Raw genomic sequence first — 12,019 nt, forward strand, 5'->3', positions numbered from 1 at the left:
CAAATATATTGAAATAACTATGAGATGGTAAATAGTGATGGCGGATTGATCAGCCTGAGAGTTGATGTCTGTCGTGAAACCGAGAGATGCTTTAGCTAAAAGGTAACCGGGTAAGAACCAGGTGAAAGGAAGTTGAGCTTGAACAGAGGAAAGGAAAGCAGAGATGATGAGAGTATGACCAAATAATGAACAAACTGGAAATGTAGAGTTCCAATATTCAAAATCTTTTTCAAGAAAACACTCCTGAAAACTAGTTTCAAAAGTCTTTTTAATCACTACAAAACAGCAGAGTAACAAACTGAATGAAGTTTGAGTTCCTCCACGATAATAGCGACCTCTTGCCTATATTTTTTTGTCCGTCTTTTTCGTCCCTTGAGCAGTTTTTCATGCAGTATTTATAGGAATCGTGCTCCCCATGAAGGGTCGGGATTCATTTTGAGGAGATTGAGGGTCGATTTTGAAGTACATGATCGGATGTTCAGAATTAAAGAGAATCAAAACGAATGGTGAGATCGCTTCTCAAAGTATTTGTCCTTTTCCTCTTTTAATCCGACGGTCTTGAATCCTCTTGTCCGAACGATCCGGAGGTCGAGTGAAAAACGCTGGTATTGTCATCTTCTTTTGATCCAAGGGTTCGGATTCATCCTTACAAGTGAGATCAACGGTGGAGATTGGGATGTACTGGATGTCATGACATACCACGGCACTGTCGGCGTGCGGGCGATTCTTAGGCGTGCGGTGGAGATCTAAATGCAACGCTTTAACTACCTCGGCTCTGATTCGACGGCGGTTATTGGGATTTGTCTTATTCTTTTTGTCTTCCGATCCCTCCCTAGCTCCTATTCCGATCTCTCATGCGATCTCCTATCTCCGATCTCTTTTATCCCTTGATCGATGCGGATTCGGTCCAAGCATTAATTACGTCTCGATTTTGAGCGTCCGCCGTTTTCCGCTCGACATTAAATGCCCATTTTCCCTATATATACCCTGTTGATAGTGGCATTTCCTTCATTCGATTTTCTCTCTTTCTCCTTGTTTCTTGGTTCTAGCTTCGGGAAAGTTAAGGCTAAGCGTGGTTTTGATCCTCTTCCGATGGAATTCCCTATTCCTCGACTGAAAATTTACGATCCCGGTGATTGGATGGTCCTAATTGACGATGGTGAGAGAACTGGATTTGACCGATCCGTATTGCGGGCTTCGGTTGTACCGATCTCGAGTTGCTCAACTGAGTTCATTCGGCTTCTCATCACATTGAGTGTTCCGACAGCGATTCTGATCCACATTGGGTGTTCCGACAGCGGATTAAGCTTCCGGTCGGCAATATCCTTGGGATCAGTTATAAACTGATCCTTAGATCACCTGGGAGTATCCTTGGAATTAGTTATAAACTGATCCATGGATCTCCTGGGAGTATCCTTGGGATAAGTTATAAACTGATCCTTAGATCAGCCTCTTCAGATAGGATTTTTCACCGGTCTCTAGAGATCGTCCAAATGATGTAATTTTTCAATGTAATCAGATCTCTAGAGATCGGCCACATGATGTAGCTAGACCTTTATTGTAATCCGATCCCTAGAGATTGCCCAAATGATGTAATCCGATTTTTTGAGAATAAAGACTTTATTTTGTCGGTTATCATCTTATTTTTGCATTGATTATTTTCCGATCTCTACTGTGTTTATCCGATCTGGTTCTTTACCTGAATGACACTTAACTGATCCTTTATTCAAAATATTTAACTTATTATGCCGATCTCCAATTAACCGATCTCTGAACATTCGGATATTTGAGAGAAGTGTCAGAACAGCTGTCGAGTCTCACCAATCGATGCGCCGCCTAGAACCTCGCGAGCATTAAATGCTCGGACTAGTATAAATAGGGGAGGGTTAGCCAGTTGTTCTCTCATTTCATTTTCAGTCTCCTGCTCATAGCTTCGAAGTTCTCTCATTTTCTCCAGTTTCTCCGACGCCGATTAGACTCTGGTAAGGACTTTGATCTTCTTTTTTTGTTTAAGTTCTTTGTTTTTTCTTGAAAATGAGCGGTGCCGAAGGTCAGAGAGCGGCGAGCCCTCCTTCCATTCAGTTCTCATGGTCATCGTCTGATGAAGAAGAGGCGGTCGGGCCAAGCACGCAACCTGAACCCCTAGGGTCTGCTCGTCGAGTCGGTCGGGTCATACCATCAAGGCTTGCACCACCTTCAAGGAGAGAGACCCTTCCTATAGACGAGCTTCCATCGGTTCTTCGGGAATCCGATCTGCAATCGTTTGTTCAAGAATACAACATTTGTCCTGATTCATATGAACTGATCAAGTGCCATGGCGATGTTCGTGTCGATCACTCCTTTGAAGAGAACGACATAGTCATGGTGTATGAGGAACAGTTAAAGGCCGGTCTTCGATTCCCCCTGGATGACTTCTATAAGGAGGTCCTAAAACTTCACCGGGCGAGCATCGTTCAGATCCACCCTAACTCATGGCGGATTTTAGTAGCCTTCCGAGGCCTATGCCGAGCTAAGGGACTCAGACCTACGGCTAAGGTGTTCGCCGAGTTGCACCGGCTATCTCGAAAGGACGATGACCACTGGTTCTTTCAGGCGAAGCCTCGTTGCGGGCTCTTTTCCGATCTGCCCTCGTCTCTTAAGAATTGGAAGAATCGTTTCTTCATTGTGAGGAGCAAAGATCCGAGCCATTTTGAGGACTTCCCCCGCAGCTGGTGGTACCAGGGACCTTTGCTTCCGAATCACATCACCCTGAGCCAAGATGAAAGCCTAATAGTGATGGATTTGAAGAGTGAGGCTGCCACTAAAAAGTATTCTTGTTTGGATGCGGTGACTGCCGAGCTGCACCATTGGACTGTTCAGCTGCTCACTGGCCAAGACCGCGAACTTCCGCTCTCTAACCTCGGCATCGGTATTTTCTATATCTCAATTCTCACGACCTTAGCGATCTCACTAACCTTTTCTTTGTGCAGGTATGGCGGGTGGCGATGGCTCTAGGAAACGGAAGAAGGAGAGAGAGATCTCCCGGAAGATAAAGGAGATAAAGCGTTCGGAACGACTCCAAACGCCCGGTCACGAACCTGGGGAGATACAAAGTGATCCTCCCCAACCTTCGGGTCCGCCGACCACTGAAGCTACCCGATCTCCTCCTAGATCGGAGGAGCAGCCTCCGACTCTTGCAGTTGTTCCAAGCAGGGAAGGGGGGCCTACTCAAGCTTCTGGGAGGACCTCTTCTCGGGGCGCTCAAGTACTGATCGACTGCTTGAGGAATAATCGGACTGTCAAGGAGAACTCTGATTTCGCCAAAGTCCTGGGGTCTACCATCTTCTTTCCGGAGGATCGGGACAGGCTATCCCAGAATGGTCTCGACGACATATTGACTCGGACCATGAGCTTAAACGTGGAGTGTCTGGTGAACCAGACCATGATCCGGGAAAGGATTCAGCGCCTGGGTAAGGAGATCGGGAAGAAGAATCAGGAGGTGGATTCCCTCCGATCCCAGCTCTCATCGGCTCGGGATTATATATCTCAGGTCGAGGGACGGGCAAAGCTCCATGAAGACCGGTTGGCCGAACAGAATCGTGCTTTGGATGAGAGGGACCGTGCTCTTAAGGAAGTCCAGGTGCTTCACGCCAACGAAGCCGCTCAGGTCGCTCAACTTATAGAGGAACTTGAGGCGAAGGATAAGGAGCTTAAGGAGAAAGACAAGGAGCTTAAGGAGAAAGACAAGGAGCTTAAGGAGAGGGATGAGGAGATGGTGACGGGAATAGCCGAGGCCTATGTGAAGGCTCACAAGGATCTCTTGGCCGCACTCCAGGAGCGTTACCCAGAAGAAGACTTTTCTTGGATGGCCGATGTGGCTCCTGAGGACAATGATGAAGACAGTGAGGATGAAGCCGAGGGTGAGAGGGAGAGAGGGAGTGATCCAAATGTAGATCAGGCTGGGGGTGATCCCCCAGCCGAATAACTTGTACAAATTATGACATGAAATGGAATGCCTTTTGTTCAATGAATGATTGTGATCGGAAAATTTTAAACCATTATTTTTCTGAGTATTTGATTGTATGAGCACAGCAAAACAAAAACTAAATGTGATTATTAATCTAAGTATGAGAGATCGGAAAGCACTTTAAACATGAGATCGGTAGGGGAGAAATGCTGAACAGAACTTGACTGAAAATTTAACTCGAACACTTAAGATCGGAATCGAACCAAAACTTTAGCTCTTAAACTTTCGGAAAGGAGGTCGGCAATAAAACTGGTAGGAAAAGATCTAGTGCCAGTTCATTTCATTTATCAACAGAGATCAGGAATATTCTTGACAGGTCCGGGAATCCGACATCGGGTTTGAGAGGTCGGTAAAATGATTTTGAGAGATCGGCGAGGCTTTAATGACTGTGAGGACTTAGCATTGATTCAATTCTCCGTGAGGAGAGATCGGAAATGTGACCGCCTATCAAAGAGGGACTGAAAACGTGATTAGCTGTTCAAAAAAAGAATTTTTTATTGATTCTAGGGATCGGCCAAAATATGGTGTCGACATGACCTATAGAGATCAGAGGGCTTGGAGAATCAAAATGACTTTCAATCATGACCCTCAAATTTGTAATATTAACTCCTCACCATTGGATCTCAAACGGTTAAAGTAGCCCAGTACATCTCAATTTACACCGTTCATCATACTTATAAGGACATATTTGAGACCTTCAGATTAATTGTGAATAACTGATTCGACACCTTTTGCTCCCAGCCCTTGGATCCATTCTGTAAGGTGAAATTCCTAATCGTTGGATTAAACAATGAAAGGATAGAGATTCTGAACCAAATCCCGACCCTCAATCTTGATTCTCTTTAATTCTAAGATGTCGAATTACGTCCTTTTAAATCTGAGCCCTCCATCTCTTCCTGCTAGAATCTTGACCCTCTATTTTGAGTACCCATTCCCTATAAATACCTGCATCCAATACTGTAGTAGGGGATAGTGATGATCGTGAGGAAATCTCTGAATTTCAATATAGAAATAAGTTTTCTAAAGGATCTTTTCATTAAAGCTGCAGGTCTTGCAATCCATAGCCTTAGCAATCGTACGCCATCTTGAAAGCCCAATCGCAGTTCGCCATTAAGGCCTCATTGTCATCTCCTTCGGCCGCTCAAAGTCACTCCATCATCTCAGTTATAGTAGCTCCAGAGTTCTTAGAGCATCGATATTGATTCATCCATTGTTTTAGCTCTCTACAGGTAAGCGTTTAACTTGTCAATCTCTAAATATTGCTAGTTTGCGTTCATGACGTGAGTATTCTTAAGGTGCCTTGTCACACTGAGTTTTAAGAATAGGGTCGTATCAAGTTTGACTTGTGTCATAAATGTTATCTTTGGCCTCCTATCATTCACAAGTCTTATAGTTATCATTATGTTTAATTCTTTTTATTTTGTATGAGTAAAAGCTCAGGTTGCTAACACTCCGTAAATGCCGTTAAGGGGTACGGATAAAAGTGACGACTTGGAAATTTTCCATCCGAGTGAATAAGGAAAATAATTAGGAAAATAGATGTATTCCAAATTGATGTAAAAGGTTTGGACGAGTTGTAAGGTTAGAAATCAAGATTAGCCCGAATAGATAAGTTATGAGATCAAAATAAAATCGAGGCAAGCCCGGACGATAAACTATAAGATCGAAAAATCTAGACGAACTCGGATCATAAGATATGAAACCCGGAATAGAAAAGTTTGGACACTAAGCTATGGGTGTGGAAACAAAGGAGTTCGGATAGCATAGAGATCGAGGAATTACGCAGAAGATTGACAAAGATTTTTGGATCAAGATTGGCGACTTTTAAATTTACTTTTCAAAATACGGAGTTCAGAAGAGAGTCCTTTCTTGCAATTCCTATAGTTTTATATTTTATAAAGTGTTCGATGTCAAATCAGGGAATCGGGAGAGAGTCCTTTCTTGGATTCTCTTACCTAAAATTCTAATAAAAATATTTTAAGAGATCAGGAGAATGTCCTTTCCTGAATTCTCTTAGCTAAAGTTCTAATAAAAATGTTTTAAGAGATAGGGAGAGAGTCCTTAACTGAATTCTCTTGGCTAAAGTTCTAATAAAAAATATTTTAAGAGATCGAGAGGGAGTCCTTTTTTGAATTCTCTTAGTCAAAGTTCTAATAAAAATATTTTAAGAGATCGGGAGAGAGTCCTTACCTGAATTCTCTCAGCTAAAGTTCTAATAAAAATGTTTTAAGAGATCGGGAGAGAGTCATTTCCTAAATTCTCTTAGCTGAAGTTCTAATAAAATGTCTTAAGAGATCGAGAGAGAGTCCTTTCCTTTCAAGCCCCGATACTTTCATTATAAAATTAATCATATATTCTAAACAATGGGTCTGTGGGAGAGTCCTTCCAAAGAATCCCAAATCTTATATTGAGGCCCGATGGAGAGTCCTCCTCAAGGCCCTCATATTTATATTATTAAGGTAGAGTTATTCCTTCAGTTCGGCTTAATCAAAATATCAAATGTTCCTCACATCAACAACAGGGACCAACATTTATAGATCTTAAATTATAAAGAGCACATCATTAAATCTGCTTACCTTCATTGAGGGACGAGGTGGGGTGCTTAACACCTTCCCCACCAGTGAATGGATCTCGAACCTAGAATCTCTGTTTTAGAAGTGGTTTATAAATTTATAAATTTTTATTTTTATAAATGGTTTCCTTTAATTTCCCTCAAAATTAAAGTGGCGACTCCTCACTTTTTTCGCTTTAGTGAGAATCGTCCTGCGATCGCAAAACCCTTACGACACACTTATAAAACTCTTACTTAGCCTATTTACATATTATTTGGCCAAGAGAAAAAGTTGTATCCTTTCTTGCTCCTCAATCAGTCATCTCTCTAGGTAGCTGAATGTGGTTCCCAGCAGGTACCTCATGATTCTATCATTCCTCATAATAGGATAGAAATACCAATGAGGGTTTATATCACCCAAAGTCAATTATAGCAAAAAAAAAAAAAAAAGCCCTAGTGACTGTAAGATCAAGCATAGGGATTTGGTTCATTATCACTGTTGTCAAGAGGCATTTGTCTCTGGACAGCCTTTACTACGATAATTCTTACTACATTGGCTACCTTTTTAGCCGCTGCAATAGTTTTATTCACTCTTTCATCTAGCCTTGCCACAACATATGCTTTTCCAGCAGCCCGTTGCGCTTCCTGCCTATAGCACAGTAATAGATGAATCAGATTATGGTACATCATTATGCTATTTATCAATTTCATTATATGCAAACGTAGTAGGAAAATTCCAACACCTAAGGACAGAACATCAGCTAGAACACGGTTAATAGCCACACGACATCTGTACCCAAATATGCATATACCTTGTAACTCATCAAGTAAATGGTGGGTTCATTGAATACCTTTAGAAAATGCAATCATATAACAAAGCTATCAAGTTACTTTCTAATGAAACTAGAAGAACAATCTGAGCTACTCCCAACAACCACAAAGGGAGCCAATTGAAGCTCTGCTAAAAATTGAACTGGCAAATAGGCCTGCCTTTGAGATTACATGGTTTCCCAACTCCAAGCTTCACACAAAACACAAATATCATCACATATGCCTGCAATTTGGCAGTCTTGTAACTTGTTTCCTACACTAATTTAAGACCCAAGAAGCCCTTTATTTTAATCCTATAATAAATGGCATTCTGGCACATAATTCTTTAAAATCAAGTTTAATTTGTATAACACCTTGTTTCTTGTATATATATGCATAATCATATCAGTTCCTATAAAAAATTTAAATAATAAGCTCTAATTTGTTCTACTTTCTTACTTCATCTAGAAAACTTCTAGAAAATCCTAGCAACAACATGACTTCAGAAGTTTGAATATTCAATTACCTGGACAACATAAAGAACTTTGGAATGGCTAACTGTATAGAGAGATCCATGAAGGCCATTCTCTGAGTTGAGGACATCAAGAACACCATTTTGCCATTGACCAGATTGTGCTTCCCCAGTTCTGAAAGTGTACATGCCAAACCCTTGCATCCTTTCCTCATGCCATGCTCCTTCATACCGATGTCCATTTCCAAACTGATAAACTCCAAAACTATGCATCTTGTCTACAAAATATTCACCAGCATGTGTCCTCGTTTCTGCATAATGGACAGCACAGAAGCCAAGTCATTAAATTGAAAATTAGCAGTGTGTTCTATTGCATGATGATTACCATCATTAACCAATTTCTCGAACAATTGTTTGGCAACTCTATCTTCCACAATAAAATTAGAATAAATTTACACATCAAGGTATAATATTAGTCACTCAGTTACATTTTGTTTTGAATTTTAAAACCCCTTTTGTGCAGAGTAATTCCATCACAGAAACAACAATCTTCTAATCAAATGTACCATATACACTCTGATTTTTCTAATTTCTTAAGAGTGAACAAAATTGGTTGACTTAATTAAGTTTATTACCTCTTTGAAATTTAATCTAGAACATAATACTTCCTATTACAGCATTTAAATATCATATCACAACCATGTCTAAGAGCAATCAATGAGAGATAAAAAACATAAGGTAAAGGACATTTGTTTAATGTTTCTTGATTGGGGATTTAAATAATGTTAAGAAATGTTTCTATGTTAAGGCTATTTTCTTGATTATAATTGGCTCAGGATTATATAAGCTCGTTCCTATTAGAACGAGTAGATATAAGACTAGGAGAAAATTTCTTTATATACTGGAAACATATGTTGGAAGATAAACTTGAATTAATTGCTATTATGTGCTGAGTTTATCTAGATGTCCAAGTTCAATGTATCTAGATTAGGATAAGTCATATTTCTATTTTAAATAGCCTTGTATTTTTTGATTTTCAAGAGTAGAGAAGTTTCCAGTTTATGATAATACTTCTCCCAACAAAGTGGTATCAGAGCCACTATTGAGAAAAGATGATGAACACATGCATGTTCCCCTTCCAATTTCCAAAACTCACCAAAGAGAATTATGAGAATTGGTTTGTTAGATTGAAAGCATTACTGGGTTTGCAGAATGCATGGGAGATTGTTGAAAAGGGTTTTGAGCAGCCTGAAGATGAAGGAGCCTTGTCTCAAGCAAAAAAGGATGCTTTACAAAAAGCTCAAAAGAAGGATCAGCAAGCATTAATGTTGATTCATATGTGTTTGGATGAAGGCATGTTCAAGAAGATTTCGAGTGCAATGACCGTGAAGCAAGCATGGGAGATTTTGCAGAATTCTCTTAAAAGAGTTGATAAGGTGATAAAGGTACGACTCTAAACCCTAAGAAATGAGTTTGAATCTCTCAAGATGAAATTTTAAGAATCAGTTTTAGATTATTTCACTAAAGTGTTGACTTTGGTGAATAAAATAAGAAGACATAGGGAAAAGCTAGAAGATGCTCATGTGGTCGAAAAGATTTTGCAGTCACTCGATGCAAAATTTCAGTATATTATTGTTGCTATTGAGGAATCAAAAGACATAGAGACTATGACGATTGATCAACTCATGGGTTTTTTGCAAGCTCATGAGGAAAGGATGAATGAAAAGGAGCCACAACCTCAAGCTTTTATGTCAAAGCTTTCATTGAAAGAAAAAGATGATGGTAGTGAATCTGTCCAAGCAGGAAGAGGACGAGGCCGAGGACGTGGTCGAGGTCATGGTAATTATCGTGGTCATGGAAGAGGAAGGTTTGATAAGGGCTCATCCAACTTTGAACAAGCAGATCAAAAGCAAGGTGCAAGAGGACATGGCAGAGGCAATTGGAACAAAAGAGGTGGATCAAAAGCTAATGTGCAGCGTTACAATTATGAGCAGATGGGTCATTATGCTTTACAATGTACAAATGCACCTGCAGCTATCAAAGATGAAAGGGCTTATTGTACAAAAGATGAAGGAGATGAAGAATCTACTTTATTATTAACATGCAATGCAAAAGAAGAAAAAGATCAAAAAGCATGGTTTTTGGATTCGGGTGCAAGCAATCATATGACGGGCAAGAAGAATTTATTTGTCACTCTTGATGAATCTGTGAAAAGTAGCATTTCTTTTGGTGATAATACCAAAGTATCCATTGAAGGGAGAGATGACATTCTTATTCAAACAAAAAATGGGGCACATCAGTTCATTTCCTAGGTGCATTATGTGCCAGCATTGAAGTCAAATATTTTGAGTTTGGGGTAGCTTCTGGAGAAAGGATATGAGATAAATCTAAAGAATCATGCACTTATGATACGAGAAAAGAAAGGCAATTTAATTGCTAAAGTGAGAATGGCCAAGAATAAAATGTTTTCTCTGAAGATACAAACAGATTGTGTGAAGTTTTTGAAGGCCTGCACATCAGATTCTTCTTAGCTTTGGCATTTGAGAATGGGCCACTTGAATTTTGATAGTTTGAAGCTACTAGCAAAGAAGAGGATGGTGTGTGAACTTCCATTTATTGATCATCCACATCAGTTTTATGAAGGATGCATATATGGGAAGCAATTCAGGGATAGCTTTCTAAAGGAATCATTTTTAAGAGCATCAAAGCCACTTCAGTTGGTGCATGCAGATATATGTGGTCCCATCAATCCAGCTTCTTTTGGCAAGAACAGATACTTCTTGTATTCATTGATGATTATAGTCGCAAAACATGGGTGTATTTTTTGAAAGAGAAATCAGAAGCCTTTGAATCATTCAAAAAATTCAAAGCACTAGTGGAAAAAGGAAGTGGCTATTTCATTAAAGCCTCGAGAACTGATCGATGACGAGAATTTACTTCAAATCAGTTTAATGAGTTTTGCAAATCCCATGGCATTCGTCATTTCTTAATAGTTCCAAGATCATCTCAGCAGAATGGAGTTGTGGAGCACAAAAACAGAACAATTCTTGACATGGCTCGAAATATGTTGAAGAGCAAACATATGCCTAAAGAATTCTGGGCTGAAGTTATTGCTTGTTCTGTGTATCTATCTAATCGTAGCCCTTCAAAAAGTCTACAGAATGCTACTCCATAAGAAGCATGGAGTGGATGGAAGTCAACTATTTCTCACCTAAAAATGTTTGGCAGTATAGCTTATTCTCATGTTGTGACGAGGACTAAATTGGATGATAACAGTGAGAAGCTTGTGTTTATCAGGTATGACTCAAAGTCCAAATGCTACAAGCTTTACAATCCAAGAAGCAAGAAGATAATTATTAGCAGGGATGTCAAGTTTGATGAAGATGATTTCTAGAGATAGGAGAATCAAACTAATGATTATAGTTTTCTTCCTTTGTTTGATAATCATTCAGATCAAAGCAGAGATGATGAGTAGATTTTCACACCTCCAAGCACTCCAATTCAAGTTCGTAATGATTTAACTCCTCAAAGCTCCTCTAAAAGGCCTTGAAAGATGAAGAGTCTGTAAGATATTTATGCAAAAACTGAAGAAATTCATGATTAAGCTCTTTATTGTCTTTTTGCAGATGTAGAGCCCATAGATTTTGAGGAAGCAATGCAAGTAGAAAAGTGGAGAATTGCAATGGATAAAGAAATGAATGCAATTCAGAAAAATGGCACATGGGAGTTGAAAAATCTTCTAGAAGGAAAGTAGCTTATTGGAGTAAAATGGATTTACAAAGTAAAGAAGAATGAGAAAGGTGAGGTGAAGAAGTTCAAAGCTCGCCTTGTGACAAGAGGATTAAGTTAAAAGCCTGGTATTGATTATGATAAAGTGTTCGCACCTGTTGCTGGGTTGGAAACTATTAGATCGATCATGGCATTAGCAGCTCAACACAAGTGGAGAATTTTTCAGATGGATGTAAAATCAGCATTTCTGAATGGGCACTTAAAAGAAGAAGTGTATGTAGAGCAACCATTTAGCTATGTTGTGAAGGGGCAAGAGAATAAAGTTTTGAAGTTGAAAAAGGCATTGTATGGATTAAAACAGGTACCCAGGGCTTGGTACAACCTCATAGATGATTATTTTCAAAAGAGCATAAAGTGTCCTCATGAATATGGACTTTATGTTAAGATAAAG

At 39.6% G+C, this 12,019-nt stretch overlaps 2 protein-coding genes across 2 annotated transcripts; one reads left to right on the forward strand and one right to left on the reverse strand.

The window, feature by feature from the left end:
* Positions 1 to 7,025: 7,025 nt before the first annotated feature.
* On the reverse strand, positions 7,026 to 8,112 carry LOC110639401 (uncharacterized). The gene is made up of 3 exons (XM_058140518.1): positions 7,894 to 8,112; positions 7,326 to 7,408; positions 7,026 to 7,206 (listed from the first exon to the last, which is right to left on the reverse strand). The coding sequence occupies exons 1-3, from the start codon at positions 8,110 to 8,112 to the stop codon at positions 7,026 to 7,028; spliced, it is 483 nt and encodes a 160-aa protein (XP_057996501.1).
* Positions 8,113 to 8,951: 839 nt separating this feature from the next.
* LOC131175844 (uncharacterized) lies at positions 8,952 to 10,151 on the forward strand. The gene is made up of 2 exons (XM_058140519.1): positions 8,952 to 9,284; positions 9,444 to 10,151. The coding sequence occupies exons 1-2, from the start codon at positions 8,952 to 8,954 to the stop codon at positions 10,149 to 10,151; spliced, it is 1,041 nt and encodes a 346-aa protein (XP_057996502.1).
* The last annotated feature ends 1,868 nt before the right edge of the window (positions 10,152 to 12,019 follow it).

Source organism: Hevea brasiliensis, chromosome 18, assembly GCF_030052815.1.
Source record: "Hevea brasiliensis isolate MT/VB/25A 57/8 chromosome 18, ASM3005281v1, whole genome shotgun sequence".
NCBI lineage: Eukaryota > Viridiplantae > Streptophyta > Magnoliopsida > Malpighiales > Euphorbiaceae > Hevea > Hevea brasiliensis.